This window comes from Solanum verrucosum, unplaced genomic scaffold (assembly GCF_900185275.1).
Source record: "Solanum verrucosum unplaced genomic scaffold, falcon-dt-bn FXZP01000261.1, whole genome shotgun sequence".
NCBI classification, from domain to species: domain Eukaryota; kingdom Viridiplantae; phylum Streptophyta; class Magnoliopsida; order Solanales; family Solanaceae; genus Solanum; species Solanum verrucosum.
Window position 1 is genome coordinate 13161021 of NW_026019969.1, and position 24145 is coordinate 13185165.

The 24145-nt window shown below is 34.8% G+C and overlaps 2 protein-coding genes and 2 long non-coding RNA genes across 7 annotated transcripts; 3 read left to right on the plus strand and 1 right to left on the minus strand.

Annotated features, from left to right (window-relative positions):
• The first annotated feature begins 4888 nt into the window (after positions 1 to 4888).
• LOC125815373 (CDPK-related kinase 5-like) lies at positions 4889 to 10682 on the plus strand. The gene is made up of 11 exons (XM_049494835.1): positions 4889 to 5631; positions 6933 to 7063; positions 7384 to 7425; positions 7536 to 7644; positions 8020 to 8098; positions 8181 to 8477; positions 8554 to 8666; positions 9317 to 9424; positions 9545 to 9607; positions 9696 to 9863; positions 10013 to 10682. The coding sequence occupies exons 1-11, from the start codon at positions 5116 to 5118 to the stop codon at positions 10151 to 10153; spliced, it is 1767 nt and encodes a 588-aa protein (XP_049350792.1). The 5' UTR covers positions 4889 to 5115; the 3' UTR covers positions 10154 to 10682.
• Positions 10683 to 11336: 654 nt separating this feature from the next.
• LOC125815369 (pentatricopeptide repeat-containing protein At5g39710) lies at positions 11337 to 17464 on the plus strand. Of its 4 annotated transcripts, none has more exons than XM_049494829.1 (5): positions 11337 to 13926; positions 14396 to 14482; positions 14663 to 14993; positions 15555 to 15737; positions 17304 to 17464. In XM_049494829.1, the coding sequence occupies exon 1, from the start codon at positions 11423 to 11425 to the stop codon at positions 13724 to 13726; it is 2304 nt and encodes a 767-aa protein (XP_049350786.1). In that variant the 5' UTR covers positions 11337 to 11422; the 3' UTR covers positions 13727 to 13926; positions 14396 to 14482; positions 14663 to 14993; positions 15555 to 15737; positions 17304 to 17464. The 4 variants fall into 4 exon arrangements, with proteins under 4 accessions (XP_049350786.1, XP_049350788.1, XP_049350787.1 ...); XM_049494831.1 differs by having other exon boundaries at positions 14663 to 14833; XM_049494830.1 differs by lacking the exon at positions 15555 to 15737.
• A 1011-nt stretch (positions 17465 to 18475) lies between these two features.
• Positions 18476 to 21663, minus strand: LOC125815405 (uncharacterized). Its single transcript, XR_007442171.1, has 2 exons — positions 21460 to 21663; positions 18476 to 18654 (listed from the first exon to the last, which is right to left on the minus strand). It is a non-coding gene; the product is annotated as an uncharacterized LOC125815405 (long non-coding RNA).
• A 506-nt stretch (positions 21664 to 22169) lies between these two features.
• Positions 22170 to 23571, plus strand: LOC125815404 (uncharacterized). The gene is made up of 3 exons (XR_007442170.1): positions 22170 to 22241; positions 22748 to 23270; positions 23421 to 23571. It is a non-coding gene; the product is annotated as an uncharacterized LOC125815404 (long non-coding RNA).
• The last annotated feature ends 574 nt before the right edge of the window (positions 23572 to 24145 follow it).

The window sequence follows — 24145 nt, forward strand, 5'->3', positions numbered from 1 at the left end:
CTATTTTTTTCTTGATTTATTGAAATGAAAAAATAAAATGAAATATTTATTCTCATCTCGACATTATTTTATTAATCTTTTTCAAAAGTTTTCATCAAAACTCTCTCTAATTTACTAACATTATATTATTGGGACTTGGGAATAATATTCATTACCTTTTCTATTCATTTTTATTTATCCAGTATTAATTTTGACATTCTTCTTTTAAGAGAAATAAATACAAAATGATAATATTAATATATTATTTTTTAAATATAATAAATTTAATATTTTTAGAAATGTATTGAGATATATCTATAATAATAAGAAGAAGAAGAATAGATTAAAAATTAAGTAATAACTTTTGACTTTTTGAACTGAACAAGCAAAAATAAATATTTATTTAACACAGTAAATAAGTAAAAGTAAACGAGGCGGTAATGCACACTATTTGTTCGGAGAATATTTTTCACTTACCAATAAAATACTGAGAAACATTTCCAAGAATTTTTTTCACATAAACTGCTTTCTAGAAATATTTTTTTCTTGAAAAATGGACCAAACACACTGAATTTCTGCATCGAATAGTTATATATGCTACAAATATATAGTGGAACAGACACCTATGGGTAAGGCTGCTAAGATATACAATACGTTACAATTGTTTTCTCTAATGCTCTACATTAGTAAAATTATCTTTGTGGGGTATGGGTTAGATCTCTCATCATTATAGTAATATATATATAGTCATGCTTATGATATGGGATGAAATTTCTTGCGTAACTTATCTACCAATCAGCAGTATTCTTTCGTTCTCAAATTATCTGTCATATTTCTTTCGTAGATAGAAAACTTGATTAATTCATCCTTATTTATGTCTTGTAATATAGGTGTAATATCTCATCATTTTTAAAAATCACACAATTTGAGACAAAAAGAATATAATTCTCTTTTTTTTTAAAAAAATAATATATATATAGTTATAGTACTATTTCTGAAGATATATTCTGAGCAAAGAATATTTCTAAGGGGGCAGCTTTTACATGGTGAAAAAAGGCACAATGTGGATTTTTCCTGGTAAAAGGACTCACTAAATACTGTGTCAGTGTATAATTTATTGTATCATCACTCGTAATTATGGAAATCTATCTATGTAAGCATATCCTACATTTCCATTTAGTCCCAATCAAAACAAAAGACTTAAAACACAAGTAAAACAAACATTTCTGTCTCTTAACTTAAAATTAGGATCTTGTCAGAAGGAATATTTATACTACTATACATCATTTAGCTATAACTTAAATGTAGAACAAATAAATGAAGACGATATTGTAGCTATATATTCATGAATCATGTTTGCTTATGATTTTTATTCCAGGTCTAATCTCATGTGATAACTAATTAAAACTTAGTCAAACTCTTTTATATATATCAATCATTTGTTCTAACAATATTTCAATATGATATTCTAAATTTTTTTTAAATTGATATTTTAGGATTGACCTAGACGTTTTTTTTTGGGGCACGTAATTATTGATGACACTTTTTTTTTCTATTTTGTGGACGTCATGAGTATTAGTGACCACATACGCTTACAATACTTTCACCTTCCATATGATAATGAAATAGCCTAGTCTTTCTTATGGGGACCATCCTACGTTTTTAAGACGATCTAACTAGTTTAAGAAAATATTATTCGTGACTATCAGGAAATTCCAATAATTGACTGTTAAAATTACTAATTAATTATGTTTTGAAACAGACACTACTATATTTATTTAATTCGTGGTATTTTGTTTGTAGCAAACTTCGGCGGGTTAGGTTCCTTTCTTAAGTTGCGGTGTTCCTCAAAATCTGGTTCTTTAAGTAATCAACTAATAACAAATCAAAACGACAAGTATATATATATATTTTGTATGAGCAAGTTAATGAAATTCAACACTTAGTATACATATATATAACAAATAATCACATTGTGTAGTTTTTCCGCTCGCCAATTAATAATTTTTAACAGAAATAAACAACAAGAAAATAAAAATACGAGCAACCTTAACTTGGTGGTAAGTGCTTATTGTTGTTTATTTTTAAACCAAACAACTTAATCTTAATCATTAAAACTTAAATTGAAAATATATGGTATAATGTAATTATGATCAAGTGATAAGCATGTTACGATAAAAACATGCCTGGTATTCATTATTTTAATGTAAATTAGACCAAACTGATGCTTTGTTTGACCAATTGACCATTAATATCAAAGATTTTCGCTTCTCCAACTTGATTAACTTGATTTTTTTATTTAAAAAAACCCTTGAGGTTCACATAGATGTTCCTTAGTATTCGATAATTACAATTTTTAGCATGTAACACGTAAAAATATTAAGGTAGAAGTAAGATTTCGTATATATTTTTTTCCGACTTTATTTGTGATATTTCACTAAATGTGTTTTTGTTATAAACTTAATGTAGTAATATCTTCATATTCAAGATCCGATTGATACGAATTGTTACAAACTGTTGCAATCACGATTGAAAAGAAATAAATTTTTTTTCAAATTACATACTATATAGTAAGAGTTATGTGCATGTGTGGCTTGGCTGGCTCATGGCAACGTATCATTAATTAACAAAGAAAAGTGATTTTATTTATTGTTAATTGCTGTTATTTGTCAGGTTGTGAAGAGGATACGTAAAGTTGAATTTCGTATCATGTACAAGTAGTCAAAAAGATGATAATTTAAGGAATCCCAAAATATTTGGGCTCCATAAAATAATGTGATTTTCGTGAACTTCAAGTAATAGAGTAATAATAACACTAATATTTGCGTGTTCTTCTCGCAATATGAAGGTTCTCCCTCCATTAATTAATTTGTTCATTAATATCAACATAACTTAGGGTGAAATTCTTAAAATTTGAATCCTCAACATGAAAAAAAAATCAATGACCAAATTTAGATTGTCGACAAACTCTAATATAGGTACTAAATATCGAGTGAAAATAGACTCTCTCTCTCCACTTGCACATATTTATATATACATTTTTCTAACTTTTTCACTGTTACCAACATGATTTTAGTATCATTTTTTTTTGAGTTTTGATTAATTCAATTTACACTTGAGCAGTAAAAAAACTTTCTGTTAAAGATGATTTATTCGAAGGGTTCAAATTACCTAAAAAATTCTATATTAAAGACAACTCTATAATAAATAATGCTATAATAATTTCGTTCATTTATACACAAATACAATAGCTAGTCAGAGAATAAGTGTGCTCCAATTTATTTATTTTTTCATATAATTTTCGATATCTATTTGTATCTTTTACGGATTACCACTTTGAGGTCATCTTAATTCTTGATCTATGTCCATGATATCCATATTTGGCAGAGGTAGTATTTTTATTTTTATTTTTGACGATGAAACAAGATCTAAATTCATTCAAAAACAAAAGAAAAAAAGAGAGGAGAAAAACAGGCATTCTAGAAGTTAAACTATCACTGTTATAATTTATTTATTTTAATAAGCTACTGATGCAGATCCAAACCAATCAAAAAACAATAAGTAACAACGATCAATTAGTCTCAAAATCAGGATTTTTTTTAAAAAAAATGTAAGAGTTTACCGTACACATTTTTTTTTTGTTAATTTAAAAAACCAACTATTTAATTCTGGTAGGCCAAAAATAATGGAGGCTAAATGCTGACCTCTCATTTTACAGGCAACAAATTCTACTTGTACCCAAAAATGTGTCACTGCCATACAGTGTGTCAATTTAATTGCCTAATTCTATGCAAGGAGGAGTACTCTTCCCTTTTACATCACTTGAACCTTTCAAATATAGAAGAATGATACTTACAAATCAAGTAACATAACCACCTTCTTGAACATACTACTAAAAACATTTACTTCCTCTTCGCCTTTTTCAAACGGAATAAGTAAAAATGAATGTTTGTTTTAAAAAATTTATGAAAAAAGATTGACAAAGTGAGAATCGAACAATTATCAACAAAATGAAAGTTCATGTAGTCAATCAACAAATCTATTGAAGATTTCTTAAAAAACAAATATTTATTTAAAATATAATAAACAAGTAAAAATGAACAAAAAAATAATAATATAAAATTAGACGTTTCTAACAAACTACCATGATTTTAATGGTGGTACAATAAGGTACATAGCCATTGGTTGAACAATTGAAGATGAATCTTTTGCGGCAAAAAAAGGAGGTTCTTTTACAATTTTTAAAAACTTTAGTCCAAGAACTATATTTTTTTTCTTCATTATTTGCGATGTTAGGTAAAAAATATTTCATTTATCCTTAATTAAAAAGGTCTTGAATTCAAATATACGATGTTTAGTAGCCAATACAAAATACTTCTAAAGTAAGATTTTTTGATATAAACTTAAAAGTCAAAAACTTTTTTTTTTAACCTCCCCTAGGAGCTCCCACTCCTTTTGCTCTCTTGGTGACTCGAACTCCCAACCTTCGGGTTGGAAGTGAGGGGTACTTATCATCCGATCAACTCCCTCTCGTCAGTCGAATTTTTTTTTCAAAAAAAGAAGACAGGATTTAGGGCTCATTTTGTACAATATTAAATTTGAGATCAATTTTAAAATCAATTTATCTCATGTTTGGTTAGAATAAAATCGCGAAATACTGAAATTAGTTATTTCGAAATTGTAATGTTATTTTTATGCCACCCTAAAAGTGGAATAAGAACCCTTCATGAAATAATTAATTTTGGAATAACTTGTTTTCAGCAGAAGAGCCATTGTAGAATTCCGCAAGAGTTGTGCACAGGAGATTGGTTCCAATTAGCTAGCTGATAGTTAATTGGGCAGTAAATTCTCACGTGGATGACGCGTGTCCTTTAGACATAAAGCACCTTCTCCTTCCTTGAGTCTCCATCCATCCATTAAAACGGAGCTACCCAACCCCGTTCGAGCTCCACACATCCATCCTATATTTCACATACATACATTATACATACATACTGCTCCCGCCCATCTTCCTTAAAATCTCCGGCAGGAACAGAAAATCTCAATCTTTTAACCACCATTGTTCTTGATTCTTGATTCTTGGTTCTTGAATTTATGACTATGTTTTATGTCTAAGGTTTTGTTGTAATAATCACCATGGGTGCTTGTACCTCAAAACCTCCAAGACCCAATCCTTATTCCCCACAAGAAATTCTTCCCCCACCGGAAACACCAAATGTTGCTGAAACCCAGAAAGAAAATGAAGCTAAAAAATCACCTTTTTTCCCATTTTACTCTCCCAGTCCTGCTCGGTTTTTTCTGTCCAAGAAATCACCTGCCCGTCAGTCTTCTGCTTCTAAGAGTGCGAATTCTACTCCGGCGAGGTTGTTTAAACGACCTTTTCCTCCTCCTTCTCCGGCGAAGCATATTAAAGCTCTGCTTTTGAGACGGCATGGTAGTGTTAAGCCTAATGCTGCAGCTATTCCGGAAGGAGAGGAAACTGAGGGGGCTAACTTGGATAAGAGTTTTGGGTTTTCTAAGCAATTTGCGAGTAAGTATGAAATTGGGGAGGAAGTGGGTAGAGGCCATTTTGGGTATACTTGTTCTGCTATTGTCAAGAAAGGTGAACTTAAGGGTCAGAAAGTGGCTGTTAAGGTCATTCCAAAAGCCAAGGTCTCTTCTTCTCCTCTCTGTTTAGTCCTTAATGCATTGAAGTGTATATGCATATTGAATTACTTACAATGTCTGATTCTTGTTGAAGTACATGGTGGGAAAAGTTGGTCAATTTTATGAGTCCATTTTCTTTGATTTAAGTTCTGTTGGGGTTTTAGATTTGTTCTCTCTGTATGTCATGAACACCATTAGATCATCCTTTCACTCTGTTAAGTCTCCCACCGCCAAGATGTATTTTAATTTTTACTTTTTCTCCTCCTATCTTGAAAATTTGGGGCTTTTTCACTTGTAAATTTGGTGATTCAAAACCAAAGTTCCAGATTCTTAAGCTACTTTTACTTTTTTATTTATTTTTTATTATTCAACCTCCCCTTTTTATGGGGCATAAACTCTCCTTTTCTAGGAAGTTGCTCTTAAGAGCTGTACTGGTCTTGTTTTGTTGCACTAGTAGCTTTTGTTAGGAATTCCAATTGGAATTTATTGGGGTCCATGAAATATTTGAAAAAAAGTATAGTGGTTTTTATTATTTAATATAGAGTTGGTGGGTTTTGAGCACTATAGAATTGCAAGCTCTTGTCCTTTTGCTTTTGATGAAGACATGAATTGTTGTAAACCCACTGTGTCTTGTGTCCCTGCCTGACTCCTAAAGATTTTTACTTTTTGTTCACAAAATCATCTATGCAATTTAAATTATTCATATCTCCCTCAGAACTTCAAGGGCTGACTTTTCCCATGTGACTGTTGAAGTCACTGCATTAAAAACTGGGGAGCTTTGTAACTTATTAAAGAGAAAAAATGCGTAGGATTATCTTTTTGCGCCAAGAGCTCCTCTTGAAAAGGTTTCAGTATCATCACTAGGGAAAGGAAATGAGAGACTCAATCACACTATTATGCTTCATTCTGTTCATAATCAACAATTCTAGGAGCTTCTGCTTTACCAGTAAACTAAAAGACTCTATATAAATTCATGAAAATAAGTATATAACTATTTGGTTGCTTAAAAGATTCTGTAGCAGATTACTTAAGAAAAAAGAAAAGGTTTCAATAGTAGATAGGTTTAGTGAAATTTTGCTGCTTGACCTAATTAGACCATGTCATATTTTGTAGCCTTCATATGGAGATATTATTGCTACTGCTGACTTTTGACCCATTATATTTGTATGCAGTAAACTGAATTCACTTTTGGGGGTTTAAGTTTGTCAGAAATCATTATAACAATTCTTTTTGGTCAGATGCAATTCTTCACTTCAATCTTACCCTCTTAACAGCAGACTCATACTCCCAATTTTGTTGTCTTTCAGATGACAACAGCTATTTCCATTGAGGATGTCAGAAGGGAAGTTAAAATTTTGCGCGCCTTAACAGGACATAACAATCTTATACAATTCTATGAAGCATTTGAAGATCGGGATAATGTCTATATTGTGATGGAGTAAGAATCTAAACCACATTAGTGAGATCTAAACCATTTCTTGTAAGGTTTTTCCTGTCTGTCTTAGTGACACTCCTTAAGGAATAGGACAAAGTAATATAGCGCACATCAGAGAAGAAAGTTTCCCCTTGGCCTGGTGATAATTCATGTAAGCACAACATGGAAGAAAGTTTGGGTACTAAGCCACAACTTAGTTACTCAAAGAAAGTGCATAATGCTAAACCTTATAGCATCAGGCTTTAGAAGAATTTCTTTTGAATCCCGAGCATGTCCTTTTTAGAATATGAAAGCTAAGGAAATTCTTGTAAATTGTTGTTCAGGTTATGCCAAGGAGGAGAGCTCCTTGATAGAATACTTGCACGGTATGTCTTTGTTTGATTTAGGGAATTTTACTTCTAATTCATTGATTTGTTTTTTTAAGATATTTCTATTTGGGGATAGTATTTAATTTCCTTCTCATTTCTTTTGGTAGGGGTGGGAAGTACTCCGAAGAGGATGCAAAGGATGTCATGGTACAAATATTAAATGTTGTTGCATTCTGCCATCTCCAGGGTGTTGTGCACCGTGATCTTAAACCCGAGGTAAACATATTCCTCAAACTGGCATTGCAAATTAGAGTGTTACTTACTTTTTATTTAAAAAAGAAAACAGAGAGAAGCACTTCATTGTTTGAGTTTTTCTGGAACGTGTGTGGTATGCTAATGATACCAAAGAGTGCCTTTAGCTTATTACTTTGATGGACACTGAAGATCCTCTGAATACAAAGTGGAACTGTTTTAATATCTTTCCTTGCTTGTAACGTAGCTGCTGTGCACATCCATCCTCAAAAAACCTTTATATGATAATTATCATGGTGATTAACTAACAAGGACATGAATTTTTTTATGTATCATATCTCCTTTTTTTTCTTTTGGTATTTTTGCAAAAGTATCTCATTTTTTCCATTTCCTGTTCAGAATTTTTTGTTTTTGTCGGAAGATGAATCCTCCCCGTTAAAAGCCATAGATTTTGGCTTATCAGATTTTGTCAGACCAGGTTAGTTTTTGCACATGCAGGTTCTATGAATTCTTATATTTGTCTTCTCCATTAAACATTTATATAAATATAATGTATGCAGATGAAAAGCTTAATGACATTGTTGGAAGTGCATATTATGTAGCACCAGAAGTTCTGCACAGATCATATGGTATAGAGGCTGATGTGTGGAGTATAGGCGTAATATCATATATTCTTCTGTGCGGTAGTCGTCCTTTTTGGGCTCGCACAGAGTCTGGAATCTTCAGGGCTGTTTTAAAGGCTGATCCAACTTATGATGAAGCACCTTGGCCTACGTTAACTTCAGAGGCTAAAGATTTTGTCAAGCGACTATTGAATAAAGATCCTAGAAAAAGAATGAGTGCTGCTCAAGCATTATGTGAGTGTTTTCTCCTCTGAATTTTCTTGGCATCCTTTTTCTTTATATTGCCTCTTCTCATGACTCCCTTGTTCAGGTCATCCTTGGATGCGTAATCATAGTGGTGCAAAACTACCTCTTGATATTCTTATTTTTCGACTCATGAAGGCATATATGCGGTCATCCTCTTTGCGTAAGGCTGCTTTAAGGGTGTGTATATTATTTAGCTGGAACTATTGATATAACCTGATATATATCTCTCTGCCCTTGATAGTGCTATATCTTTTGGTTTTAGGTTTGAAATTGTTTATAAGGTTCTTAAGTTACCTTTGCCTTTTATCGTTGGTGAAAACTACCACTTGGTATTCTCATATTTCGTCTCGTGAAAGCATATCAATCATCCTTTTTGTGTAAGACTGCTTTAAGTGTGTATATTATTTAGCTGGAACTATCAATATTACCTGTTATATCTGTCTCTGCCCTGATAGCCGAACTACTTACGGTCACCTATATCTTTTGGTTTTAGGTCTGAAGTAGCTAATAAGATTTTCAAGTTACCTTTGCCTGTTGTCTTTGGTAAAGGTTTCTGTATACTTTTTCGATAAGTAATTAGGTGTCGTACTAAAGATGGATAATAAGAACTAACCTAGTGCTGGAAAACATGGTGATCCCCTATCATATCTAACTAGGAATCAGTATCATATGGGTACATATCATATGCAAATCCATATGATACCGATTCTTTCTCATATGGGTTCATAAAGCTGTACGTTTTATTTAGCATCTAGCAGCTTTGATTCTTAATAGTCTTGGTAGCATTTGACTTGTTAAATTGCACCTAATACTTTTCCCTTTGATAGGCGTTGTCGAAAACTTTGACAACAGATGAACTGTTCTATCTAAAAGAACAATTTGCATTGATGGAGCCAGACAAAAATGGCAACATAAAGCTAGAAAATATAAGATCAGTTAGTATCTTGACTCTCTCATCTTAGCTATTCTGTGCTGTTTGCTCAAAGCCTAAAGGTCTTATCTTCTTACTCCTTATCTAAAAGGTGTTATCTCCTTGCTTTTTTTGTAACGTATAGGCACTAATGAAACATGGAACAGATGCTATGAAGGAGTCTCGGATTCCAGATTTTCTTGCCTCGGTATTGACATAACCACCATTTGTGTGTTTCCCTGCTTCTTCTATGGTTCTAGATTATGAATGGTGGTTTCTGATGTTGTCTTTGACAGCTAAATGCACTTCAATATAGAAAGATGGATTTTGAAGAATTCTGCGCAGCCGCCTTAAGCGTTCATCAGCTGGAGGCTCTCGAGCGCTGGGAGCAACATGCTAGGTGTGCATATGAAATCTTTGATAAGGATGGCAATAGGGCTATTGTTATCGAAGAACTTGCATCTGTAAGTTTTCGTTTGTTTGTTACAAATGCCATGTTATTGCTCTCATGTTAGTGTTGTATCTCTGTCAGTTAGACTTTTTGAGAATACAGGATATTGTATGTTTCATTATACGTTTAATGCCTAATATTATGATCAAATCTCGCTTTCAGGAACTTGGACTGGGTCCTTCAATACCAGTTCATGCTGTCCTCAATGACTGGATAAGGCATACAGATGGAAAGCTAAGTTTTCTTGGTTTTGTGAAATTGTTGCATGGTCCTTCCACCCGAGGACTTGCAAAGGTGCAGTAACATTTAGACCGCTTTCAAGAGTGCCCGAAATACCAGAGTCTAGACATTGTGGCTGAGATAATCTTCAAGCATTTGAACGTTACAGATATCAGCCACGTTGCACTGAAACGCCAAAATTCCTACCTGCTCTGAATTCAATTTGCTGGAGTATGTTTGATTCGCGGATTTCACTCTCAGCACGCATCTGATTGCTTTTACTTCCACACCATGTTGTGTAAAGATCTCTGATGTTGTGCGGGGTAAACATTGGACTTGCAGTTGTTTGTTACTAAGGGGAATGGTCCTGGTTGCAACTCCTGCCAACAGGGATTAACAAGATGTAGTTACTAGTTTGCCACTTAAATTTGGATTGTGGTGTCAGTATAGATTATAGGGGGCCTTAGTTGATTCAGTGCTGGAATTGATTGATTTATATTTATTGTTCAAATTCAAATTTGAGTCCAGGCTAAAAATTGCCTTGGAGTTGATTTGTATCTTCTTTCCTAGCAGATAAAGGTACTTTACCTTACTATTTGGAAACCAAATGACTAAAATAATACACATTCCACAATCAATGGGAATGAGTCCATATTGACATGATATTTCACCTGCTCCGCTTCGACTGAGTATACCAATTAGTATTGACGAGTGTTTGTACCAGTGTTGATTGCTGGCTTAAACCTGGTCTAAGAGTATATGTTATTTTATGTTTGCTTCAAGGATCAAAGATTTTAGATTTTTCTTGTGTTCTTACCTACTTCAAATTCACACTGAATGGATTTTTTTTTTAGAATCTTGCTATTATAACAAAACATGTGATAAAAGATAACTTAGGAATCACTTTATTCCTTACTGAATAAATGAGAATATTGTTGATCAAATAACATTTAATTAATCCTTTTTATTAAGAAAATAACAATGACAATTACTATTACTGATGACGATGTTGAGAAACTCTGAGTTGTAGATATACTAGTAGCTAAGGAAGGAGAGAACTGAGAATACAAGAAACAAAACAAGATAGCAACAAGTAGCTTTTTGATAATCTATAATATATTGACATATACTAATTTCTAAAAAAAAACTCTCCAAATAATTGCTACAACTTCAAAAATAAATAAATTATGTAGTAGTTACCATAAGGAGCCTATAGCCTTATACTATAATAAATTATCTCTAGTTTTAGGTTTAGTCATATGCTGAATTCCTTAATTTGCAGGGCCATTTTTTTTGTAACTGGTATTACATGTTATCACAGTCGCCGTAACTCCGGTTGTAGCATTTTCCGATATGCTACTTGTTAAACCCTACCGGAGAGCCCTCCATAGCTCAACTCGGCAAGTTCAATCCAAAACCCTAGACTCACCACCTTCTTCCTCCAGCACCCTTTTTGTCGACAGGGCTGTATCCATTCTTAAAGGCTACGACCCAATTTCCTTGGACTCCATTTCTTCCCAATTCACCCCTCAATATGCTTCTTCCTTGCTTTTCCAATGCCGATTCGATAAACCCCTTGTTCTAAAATTCATCAACTGGGCGCGCAACCGCCAATTCTTTAATCTTCAATGCAAGTGCATTTCCATTCATATCCTCACTCGTTTCAAGCTCTACAAGACTGCCCAATCCCTTGCGGAGGATGTTGCTTTGAAATTCGGAGATAACAAGGGTGAATTGGTCTTTTCATGTCTCAGGGACACTTACCATTCTTGCAAGTCCAGCTCTGCTGTGTTCGATTTGATGGTAAAATCCTACTCTCATTTGAAAATGATTGACAGAGCTATGCATATCTTTGAATTAGCCAAGTTTAATGGGTTTATGCTCACTGTTTTGTCCTATAATTCCATTCTTGATGCGTTGATCAGGGTTTCACGTAATGGGTCTTTCGAATTAGCTCAAAAGTTTTATGATGATATGGTTCAATCTGGGGTTTCACCTAATGTATATACTTATAATATTATGATCCGAGGCCTTTGTGCAAAAGGGGATCTGCAAAAGGGTTTGGTTGTTTTCAATGAAATGGAAAAAACTGGCTGCTTGCGAAATGTTGTAACCTATAACACCATAATAGGTGGTTATTGTAAGATAGGTAAGGTTGATGAGGCAGTCGAATTGTTGAAGCTAATGCAAGTGAGGAACTTGGAACCAAGTGTGGTCACATATAATGCTATTATTAATGGGTTGTGTCGAGAAGGAAGAATGAAAGAGACGAGTGAGATTTTGGAAGAGATGAGGGGAAAGGGATTAATGCCTGATGAAGTAACCTATAACACACTGGTAAATGGCTATTGTAGAGAGGGTAACTTTCACCAAGCACTTGTTTTGCACTCGGAAATGTTAAGGAATGGGCTGTCTCCAGATGTTGTGACTTATACTTCTTTGATTAATAGCATGTGCAAGACTGGGAATTTGCACCGTGCAATGGAATTCTTTGATCAACTGCATGCTAGGGGATTATATCCCAACGATAGAACTTACACAACATTGATTGTTGGTTTTTCTCAGCAGGGTCTTATGAATGAGGCTTATAAGCTTTTGAATGAAATGATTTCAAATGGCCTTTCCCCTTCAATTGTAACTTACAATGCGTTAATTAATGGGCATTGTGCAGTGGGCAGGATGGAGGATGCTTTACGCGTGACTCAAGAGATGGAACAGAGAAGGCTGGTCCCAGATGTTGTAACTTATAGTACAATAATATCTGGGTTCTGTAGAAACTGTGGGTTGGAAAGAGCATTCTGTGTTAAGCAGCTGATGGTTGAAAAAGGGGTCTTACCTGATGTTATTACTTATTCATCCCTAATTCAAGGTCTTTGTGAGCAGCAAAGACTGACTGAAGCTTGTGAACTTTTCCAAGAGATGTTGAGAGTAGGTCTGCAACCAGATAAGTTTACATATACTACACTTATTGGTGCATACTGTGCAAATGGGGATATTAAAGGTGCTTTTCACCTGCATAACAAAATGATCTCTAAGGGTTTCTTTCCTGATGTCGTCACTTACAATGTCCTAATCAATGGGCTTAACAAACAAGCTCGCACTAGGGAAGCAAAGCGGCTTCTGTTCAAGTTGTTGTATGAGCAATCAGTGCCAAATAGTGTCACTTATGACATGCTAATAGAAAGTTGCAAAGATCTTGAATTGAAGAGTGCGGTAGATCTTATTAAAGGATTCTGCATGAAAGGTTTGTTGAATGAAGCTGACCAAGTTTTTGAGTTGATGCTGCAAAAACACAAGAAGCCGAGTGAAGTAGCTTATAATCTACTTATACACGGTCATTCCAGGGGTGGGAATTTGCATAGAGCCTTGAATCTTTTCAGAGAAATGGCTAATCTTGGATTTATTCCTCATACAGTAAGTATTATTGTGCTCATGAAAGAACTTTTTAAAGAAGGAATGAGTGAGGAATTACATCAAGTAATTCAAAGCACATTGGAAACCTGTAAACTTGCTGATGGTGAGCTAGCAAAAGTCATTGTTGAGGTGAACTACAAGGAAGGGAACATGGATGCAGTATTCAATGCACTTACTGAAATGGCCAAGGATGGCCTTCTTCCAAATAGTGGGAAAACCGCATTTTGTCACATGCCAGAATAAAGTACTTATCATCTTAAAATAATCACACCAACTTTTCCCATGCATGAGGTAGAATGCATCAAGCAAGCAGGAAACTGGGTTGCAACAAATTGTTTCCCCTCATTTAGGTTTCTCATGCCATTGTGAATGTGGGAGAGCTGGTTTACTCCGATGAGCGACATTCTTTCGAGAGGGTTAAATTCCCACTTTGCTTGAAAATTGTAGAAGGTCAGATTTTAAACTCCTTTTATCTCTGGACTTGGTACATACCTCAATTTTTGTCAATATCCTGCACATTGAACTTACATATAAATAGGATTTTTATACTTTCTTTAGGAAGTTTAATTTTATCTAGTCTTAGGTTCAGATGTTTGAAAATTTCAATGTATGGACATTAGCTGCATTTTATTTTTTTTTGGGTTTTCCTCTTCTGAAATGGCATCATCATGCTAAATTAGGATTTCCTCTTCGGAAATGGCATTATCATGCTAAGTGTTAACTCCCAGCATCTATGTCATATATTCCATCGATACATCGCCTTCTCCCATTGCTGATTTACTGGCCTTGCCAATGTGATGCCTCATGTTCCTATTGTCTATCTCTATTACATCTGCTATATTTTAGTGGTAGGTCAGTTTCATATACCAGCAACGCATTCACAAGAACAAATAATTTTTGAATTCGTGTCAGCTATATAAGTAGGGTGCTAACTTGAAAAGGTGAAACAAGACGAAGAGAAGGAAGTGAGTTTCATTCAAGAAAGTGTGAAAACTCCAGGTATGATGTCTTTTACTAGTACATTTTGTTCACATAGTAAAACTACATTAGACAATAACATGATTGTAGATTAAAGAGCAATTGACGTAATTCTTAAGCAAAACAATGCTGTTATAATTCAACTCTTTCTGCCAGTAATTTGATACATGTTTTCCATTGTGAAATCTTCATTCCGTGCAGCTTAAGGAGCTTTTCTGTTCAAGAACATTGTATGTACTATTGATGAAGTCTGTTAATGGATGGCCATGGCTGTTTCGAGAGTAGGATTTGATTTACAGTGTCTTGCTTTCAGATCAGCTATCACTTAGTCTCTGTACTTCTGGACTAACTTTTTCCATTCTAATACCAAATGTAATAATCCTAGTTGCTACTTCTGGACTAACTTTTTCCATTCTAATACCAAATGTAATAATCCAAGTCTAGCAGCTGACTTCAGAACTTTCTGATTTTGTAACTTTTATCAAAAGAACTTGAAGATCAAAGTCTATCAGCCCAGAATTGCCAGTTAGAGGTAGAAGGCGTGTTCCATTTTAATAAAAACTCTGGTTGCATAAACTAGTACTGGCTTAAATATATCTTTTGACCAGTTAAACACTCCATCCATATTTCTCATACATTGACGTGCAATGTGGTTTTACTAAAATGGTATACAAAAATAATCGAGAACATAAGATCAGAAAAGACCAAGAACACTGCCCCAGGTCTTCTCACTTTCTATAAACTGCTAACATATTATGCATCTCAAGAAATTGTGGTGCATTTGTGTTAAGTAGGCTTCTCACAGGAAGCGACAGGGTGTTTTCATATTTCCCCACAAATGACTGTTTGCAAGTTCATCGAGAAGTTACATTTGATTGATTTGCTTCCTATGGTTCTAACGACACAAGTAGACCAACTGTTCCCTTGCTACCAGTTGACATCTCGTCTTACTGAGTACGATATTGATTGTCAGGAGCATCTGTTCCGTGTGCATCATAGCTAGTTTCTAAGTGTTGTTATTCAGTTCAGTGTTTCCTCTAGATTGGGCATGAAGGAAAATTCTCTGATTTTCATGAATAATCGCTTTGTGCAGATAATACAAGATGTTGAGGCAATATCTCTTGCAACAAATGAACATCCAGTAGCACTGCTTGCAGAACACACAAAAAAATTCTTGCAAAGAGAGAATACTATTTACATGCGTATCTTATCTCAAAGGCCAAATGCTGCTGCTGTTTCTGCATCCATACTTCACAAGCTTTATGGCATCAAATTGGTAAGTAATGATTAATCTATCTCCCGGAGTTCTAGTGCAAGGGGAAACAGATGTAAAAATTGGTAAGTAAGAGAAACAGATGCAAATAAATTGAATGTAGTCATTCTTTTGCTGGATCTGCTCTCAGTAGTGTATTCTGAGGGCCTTGGATTTTTCAAATCTGACTCCACAATTGCAGGCAATTACTGCATTAAATCGTTGTTATTTGGCAACTCGTTTATTTGCTCACTCTTATATATTCAAATTGTCATCTTGAAACTATTTAACACTCCCTTGCCTTCAGATTCATTGCTTAACAAGCTTTGACCACTAGACTAAATGCATTAAATAATGAGGATTCACCAAATCCAGCTTTCACCCCACCCCTTTTTCTTTTGATAGAGAGTCAAATACTTCTCTCATTGGAGTTATAGTGTAAATAGCTGAGAAATTACAGTAATCAAAGTTGATGAGCTGTCATAAGGGGAATGTTGTACTCTACATATATCTTGTGATCTGTCACCTCACTCAGTCATTTTAGATTTTGAGAGCAAAGCGAATTAGGTTAGCAGCGGCACATTCAACCTGATTCGAACTGGAATCATTCAGAACCAGATTTTATGGGTAAAAAGGGGCCATGTTTCCATTGTGGCGTCAAACGTAAGTTCTCCTCTTGATTAATATTTTCTCCTGAAGTTCTCCACATAATATCTCACAATTAAGGTTTTATAACTCTTTTAGATATTTGAACTATTATTAGCCGAATCCCTCCACCTGTATCAATACTTGGATCTGTATCCATGAATCTTAAAATTTAGAGCATGAAGGATCCAAACTTTAGATTCGCACCTGTACTGACACATATACAACAACATACCAAGTGTAATCCCATGAGTGGGGTGTAGGGAGAGTAGGATATACACAGACCTTACCATATTTTTGTGGGGTAGAAAGTCAGTTTTTGATAGACCCTCGGCTTTAAAGAGTATTTGAAGAAGGGTTGCAAGAAAATGACAAGATATGAAGTAAATAAACCATCAAATGGTAATACACACCGGAGAATGGTGGGTGGTCCGCCAGTGGGTGGGTGGGGGATTATTTTACCGTTAAGCACTAGAGAAAGAGATAGTCCCTGTTGAATAGTGTACAGTTAATCACTGTTGGCTTAGATGGTAACTTTCCTCCTTAAAATATCATGCAAATAAATGCAGTCTGCCAAGAGGCTAAATGTTCTGCATGGTACCTTGAAGTATCAAGCAAATCCTTTTCAATCTTTCCACCATAAAGCTCAAAGTTCAACTACTTTGTATGGTTCCTTAACATGGTGATGAAAATGTGAGTTCACATTCTAAAAGTTTATGCATGTTTCACAGAAATATTTCCTTTTGTTTTGCCGAAGAAATCCCCCCCTATACATACTCTAGTTTCGTGATGCTTCCATTCTCGTGAAATGCATTCTATACCTTTTTACAAGAAATCTCAATTCAGTGATCACTGTGCTTTAGTTTCTGAGATAAGTTTCTGCCTGTAAGAATGTTTTCTTATATTGTCCCAGTTTATACACTAATTAATTGTGAACTCAAACAGAAACTATTCTTTGGAGAAATGGGCCACCTGAAAAACCAGTGCTCTGCAATGCATGTGGATCAAGATGGCGGGTTAGGAGGACACTAGATGGCTATATTCCCAGACATGGAAACATAGAAATAGAGAGCTATCAGCGACCTTCTGACATGAAGCCGGCTCGTGATGAAAAAAAGCTAGGAGGTGGAATAGAGGTTTCTGGACAGGATGGCTTGAAAGCTTGTCTTGAAGAGGAAATGAATAACATATCAAGCTTAGGTTCAGCAGGGTCATCCTCAGACAACTGCATGCAGATGGAAGAAACAAATGGTAAAATAATTTCACTCATATATAGAGCACTTGACTTGTCGCAGCAAATATGATGCACGTTCTGAATCAAATCCTTTCTTAAGCACTAGGGTCATAAAAAGTGGAGAACTAATGTCTTCCTATTTCTTTCCTCTGCTTTGCATGATAGTAAGCCCAAAACTGTTAATCTCAAAGAAATTTATGAGATAGATGAAATTAGACAACCAAATCATTGTAGATGCACCTTCCCGAAAAGTAATCCTGCAGTGCATAGTCTTCTGATTCAAAAGAAAAGGAAGAAACAGTTCACCCAATATTATTGTTGCTTCCAATTAAGAACTTCTCTTATTCTATTGATTTTTAAATGGATAAATTTGCTCACCCCCCACCCCACAAAAAGAGCTCTAAGACAACTTGATAAGCATGCATCAAGATTCACGACACTCGGATTTATTTTTACGCAGGAAATTCTTTTTGTTTCCCGATTATTGCGATGTGATTGTCAAATCACATTCATGGTTTTACCAAAAAAAGGCGCAGGGAATCAAATGACTATATAATACTCTATAGACAAAATATTGGGTTTCTTTCTTGTTCATAGATCATTAATTATAGTGTCTCCCCTAAGCTTCAAAAACTTACTTTCCTTTACACAATGAACTGACATCGACAAATTACAGGTAATTTGGATTTTCAATAAAGATATGAACTGATCAGTCCAACTATACTTTAACCATACAAATAATAAAAGCTTTACCCCAAAGTAAAAAGATCTATTATATTAATACATTATTGTTTTATTTGCACTAACATTCACCTTTGTTTGGAGAAGCATACAAAGATCCTCTCTGGAATCCTGACAGTGTCCCAAGAAGAAAGAGATCAGAGCGTAGAAAACGCAATTTGTCACCTGTTGAAAGACTCCAGAGGCAACTTCATAACATTCTACAGGAGCCAGACTTTGAAAATATCTCTGCCGATGATGAAAATATTCTAATTTATGCAAGGAACAAATACATTCCACCTAATGAGATTGGTCTTGGAGCTAAGCTGCTTGTATCACCACCTACTGCTACAGAACACTTGACATCTCTGTCTCCAATGGCAGAAGATACTGATGCCTCTTGCTCAGTGAATGTTCCTGTAGGAAATTCCAATTCCAATTTGTAAGTGAACTTTGAGATGCATGCACAAGGTTCAAGATGGTATGTGAGCCAACTCTTACTATCTAGCTAGTACAATGTTTGTTAAAACCATTTGAGCTGTTCCAACCTTACTAGATGTCCCCAACGGCAACGCTCAACAACTTGTGTGTTTTGAGACCATATAGTTTGCCAATAGTGCATTTATTTTGGAGATTTATAATTCTGCTGTTTTATTGGATGGGATTTCAATGAATTAGATATGTCTATTCTGCTTTTTGGGTGCATTTAATATGTCAATTCCGATGCTGGTCATAGTGTGCTTGCCTACAAGTTTGTTAGTGTAAATAAATGAATTTTGGGCCTAAATCAACCCCATGGGCTAGCTTATGAGGGTAGGATTGCTCAAGTCCATATAAGGAATTCATAATTCCCTCATCGCACTTATGTGGGACTTAACACCCTGCCTCACGCCCAAGACTGGACATCTAGTCTGTGGATTATTTAATATGGGGCGCCCAACATCGGTAAATATAAATTGGGATGAGTTTGACTCTGACACCATGTAAAGAAATCAATTTTAGGCCTAACTCTACCCCAAAAGTTAGCTTATGATAGGAGGATTGCCCAAGTCCATATTAGGAGTCCATAATTTCCTCATCCCATGATGTGGGACTTAAAAAACCCAATATCCATTATTTACCGTTTGTTTGCATGGACTCCACATTACATGGATACTACATCAAGGGTATGTTGTTAAATTGTTCTCTAAAATGCTTCTGCAATTGCATCTTCCATATTCAGAGATGGGTGTCTGATTATTAAAGATATACCAGGTATATCAGCTTTAGGATAAGGTATGTTTCAGCCACAAAAAGTTTGAAAACTAAGTTCACCAAAAAGTCTCTTCGATCTCCTTTTAAGTTATAACGATAAGTCAAATAATATTTACACTAAAGAGAAGCTAGAGAGCCATTAATACATAATCCAGGAGCAATTAAGAGTCAGAATAATTTAGTATTAAGTTTCATAAATGCCCCCAAGTAGCAACATAAATCTAGAGGGTAGATATGGTGTTCACCCGAACCCCCTCAGCAAAAAAGTACATGTTATATAAAGTTATTTTCAAATTTTGTATGTATATATATATATATATATATATATATATATATATATATTCTGAACCTCTTGAACATGAGATTAGAGGTTGATTAAGTGGTTGAGGAGGTTCAAAATTCACCTTGAGGTTTCAAGTTTAAATCTCAAGCACTACATTTATATTTTTCGAACCCCTTAGTGAAAATCCTTGATCTGCCACTTTACCCAATATAACTCTTCAAGAACTTTATATTACTTGATTGACTTTTAAGTAATACGAAGTAGTTTAATAAAAGCAACAAGCATTGTAGAAACCGGAAAAATGTAATCACTACCATAAAACTTCTTAGAAGGCCAGGAAATACAAAAACAGTATAAAGGAGCGAAGAGAGTAAAATATATTACTCCCTCCGTCCCATTTTATGTGTCAACATTTGACTGGGCACGGAGTTTAAGAAATAAATGAAGATTTTGAAATGTTTACCAAATTGCCCTTTAAAAAGTAGACTCACTTTTCTCTCTCATAAATGTTTTGGAGTATTATTTTAAGATTAAGTGGGACCAACAAGGGTAAAAGAGGAATTGTACCTTTAAATACTTACCATATTAGGAAATGTGACATTCTTTTTGGGACTGACCAAAAAGGAAATGGTGCCACATAAAATGGGATGGAGGGAGTACTACTTAGAAAAGGAAAATAGGACATGGGAAGAAATGAGAACGTTAAATCTCTGTCATTCTTTTACACAGTGGCAGAGCAGTGTAAATGATAATAGCTGAAAAAGGAAACAATAGGAGTGATTCATGGGACTGGATAAGCAACTTAGGCTCCGGAGGATCATACAACTAAAAAAGGCTACTTTTGGGTTTGTTAAAGAATAGATTTTGGGCCTAACTCAACCCCAAAGCCCAGCTCATAGGGTGAGGATTGTCCAAAACCATATAAGGAGACCAATTACCCACCCCATATCCCATGTGGAACTCTTAAAAGGGCCGTACCTTCGTATTCTTAGTTTCTTTTGAAACGTAGAATGCTTAATCTACAAAGTTAATTATTTTGCCAAAAAAGGAAGTAGTATTGGCGGGAGATATAATTTTATGCCAAAAATATTCTATAGACAAAATCTGGAATCAATCACTATATAATACTCTTATAGACTAAATATTGGGTTTCTTTCTTGCTCATAGATCATTAATTATAGTGTCTCCCCTAAGCTTCAAAAACTTACTTTCCTTTACACAATGAATTGACATCAATTCGATAAAGATATGAACTGATCAGTCCAACTATACTTTAACCATACAAATAATAAAAGCTTTACAACAAAGTAAAAAGATCTATTGTTTTAATACCTTATTGTTTTATGTACACTAACATTCACCTTTTGTTAGGAGAAGCAGACAAATATCCTCTCTGGAATCCTGAGAGTGTCCCAAGAAGAAAGAGATCAGAGAGTAGAAAACACATTTTATCACCTGTTGAAAGACTCCAGAGGCAACTTCATACTAATCTACAGGAGCCAGACTTGAAAAGCTCTCTGCCGATGATGAAAATATTCTAATTTATGCAAGGAACAAATATATTCCTCCTAATGAGATTGTTCATGGAGCTATGCTGCTCATATCACCACCTACTACTACAGAACACTCGATGTCTCTATCTCCAATGGCAGTTGCTGGAAGTGAGTTTTGAGAAGCATGCATAAGGTTCAAGCTGGTAACTCTTTTATCTAGCTAGTGCAATGTTCGTTAAAACAATTTGAGCTATTCCAACTTTACCGGATGTCCCTAATGGCAACGACAACACCTTGTATGTTTTGAGACCATCTAGTTTGCTAATTCTACATTTATTTTGGAGATTTATATTTCTTTTGTTTTATTGGATGGGATTTCAATGAATTAGATACGTCTATTCTGCTAATTCTACATTTTAGAGGGTAGCGAAGGGGGTCACCTGAACCTGACCCCCTTGGCAAAAAGTTACACGGTATATATAAGGTACTTTTAAAATTTTGTATGTATATATATAGATTTTGAACCTCTTGAAATTATGGTTAAATAAAACGGAAGAATTATAAAGAAATGCACAACTGGCAATCTCGATGGTCTCAAAACACGCAAGTTATTGTGCATTGCCGTTGGGGACATCCGGTAAAGTTGGAACAACCCAAATTGTTTTTTATCAACATTGCACTAGCTAAATAATAAGAGTTGGTTTCCCATACCAGCTTGAATGTTATGCATGCATCTCAAAATTCACTGACATATTGGAATTTTCTATAGGAACTTTCACTGAGCGAGAGGCATTTTCTTCACAGATGTACTGCTGATGGTCCTGAGCATGCAAGTTATCGTATCTACTTGTGCTGATGGAGCATCAGATACTTATTGCAGAAAGTTAAATTTGTTCAAGGTTAGGAAACTCTTCCTGGGCTTCTTTCTTTATTTTTATATTATATTGCGGTAACTTAGGTTGATGACTTTGCAAAATTTATATGGGGCAGTTCTAAGGGAAAGATTTTTTAGTCAGTAAATTAAGCTTTATTGGATTTATTGTCTTCTGACTTGGGCATTCTAAATGCTCAGAACATTTTTATTGGTCCGTGGCGGGATGGTTTTTCTGATAAAGTTGTCATGTATTATGCTCAATATTTTCTCGTAATGAATTTGGGAACTTTCTTAGCCTTTTCTTGTTTTAATTATAGAATGAAACTGGGTGTGTTGTTGTATTGAAACTGCGTCTGGGACATTGGTACTATCATGGGTCACCACTTGCAAAATTGGGTTTACCAGGTTATTCAGCAAGCGTTAATAACTTAGGGAGTTGCTAAATCTATTGATTGTAGTTCTTTGAATAATTATATCATATATTAGCTTTGCCTTAGTCATTAACTCATTATACATCCTTTTTCTCAATAGATTTTTGTCATATTTTTCTTCCAATCTTTGCTTTGGAAACATTTCTTTTGAGCCGAGGGTCTATTGGAAACAACCTTTGTACCCACAAAGGTTGGGGTAAGGTATGCATACCCTCTCCAAATCCTACCTGTGGTATTACACTGGGTAGGTTGTTGATACATATTTGTGGGATGGTTAAGGACATGGATACTTTAAACAGATTGTCACATGTTAAAGGCTTGGAACACTAACCATGCGCATACGGCATTTTTCATTTGCTTCATGCATGACGAAGATGACGATTCTTGAAGTCTTGGTCATGATGTAAAATGGGTATCCTTCAAATTTCTGTGGTCATTGGTCATGAAGTTTCTTATATAAGCTGGTGAGTATTGCTTCTGGAGTATGATGTACCTAATGTTGGTGCTCAGTGTCAAGCTTGTGAAGCTGAGCATTTTAGTACAAGCTAGATCAGACACATCAGTTGCATTTTCACAGTGGTGTGGCAAGGCTGTACCTGATTGCTTCATAGAGTGCAAAATAGGTATCCACAGTATATGAAGTTTTCAGTTGAATCTGAGAGTTTAATTACCTGAAATAAGAACTAACGCTATTATATAAAGGATCTTTCCTTGCTTATCCAGCTGGACGTTGATTATCTTATTAAACAACTGCGCTCTCTTCTGTTCTTCAGGAAGCTCTGAAGCTACTTGGATGAGGCATATGTTCTTGAAGATCATGTTCACGACCACTTAAGCAGCTCAGGAGCACCTGTTCTTTGGAAAATCTAGTTGGGGTTAATTATTTGCTTTAACGAAGCTCTATTTTATTACTAGGCTTCTACTTCCAGGGCAAATCATCTGACGAAGTTGGCCGTTAAACTCTGTTTTATATTGAACTGATAGCTTAACCTATACAAAAACCCTCTTGCAAGGAAAAAGAAAAGCTGAATAAATGTTGTTTTGGTTATATTGTGTTTTTTTCCCAGGAGATGCTAATATATAAGATATGAGATCATTCTATTGTATTCAAATTATAATTTGTAGTGTGAGATCATTTCCTTGGAATTTTAGAAAAATATTGCAACATGCAATGAAAGAGACTTTACAATTGGCACTGGTTGATCGTTTAATTTTTGTAAGCAAGATGTCCCGTAATGCTTTGAGTTTTAGCTGAGAAATCCACCATTTCCATTGGCCTTGTTTGCATTTTTTGGGTTCGATTTTGAAAAACTATAATCAGTTTCTTGATTCAGATGCCACCAAACGAGTTTGTCTTTCTTTGTTACAACACTCGGAGTCCGTTCCTAACAAAATGACAACGAAATATCAAACGGGTTTCCTTTTCGTCATTCTTTTATAACCATTAATCTTCGTCACCGTAACATTTTTTAAACAAATTTTGGACAGTCTATGAGTT

Bases quoted from the DNA above. Each gene is read 5' to 3' on its own strand.
- LOC125815373 (XM_049494835.1), top strand. From the start codon at position 5,116: ATGGGTGCTTGTACCTCAAAACCTCCAAGACCCAATCCTTATTCCCCA. The intron at 7,426-7,535 runs GTATGTCTTTGT...TTCTTTTGGTAG, and splicing joins CTTGATAGAATACTTGCACG to GGGTGGGAAGTACTCCGAAG. The intron at 9,425-9,544 runs GTTAGTATCTTG...TGTAACGTATAG, and splicing joins AGCTAGAAAATATAAGATCA to GCACTAATGAAACATGGAAC.
- LOC125815369 (XM_049494829.1), top strand. From the start codon at position 11,423: ATGCTACTTGTTAAACCCTACCGGAGAGCCCTCCATAGCTCAACTCGG.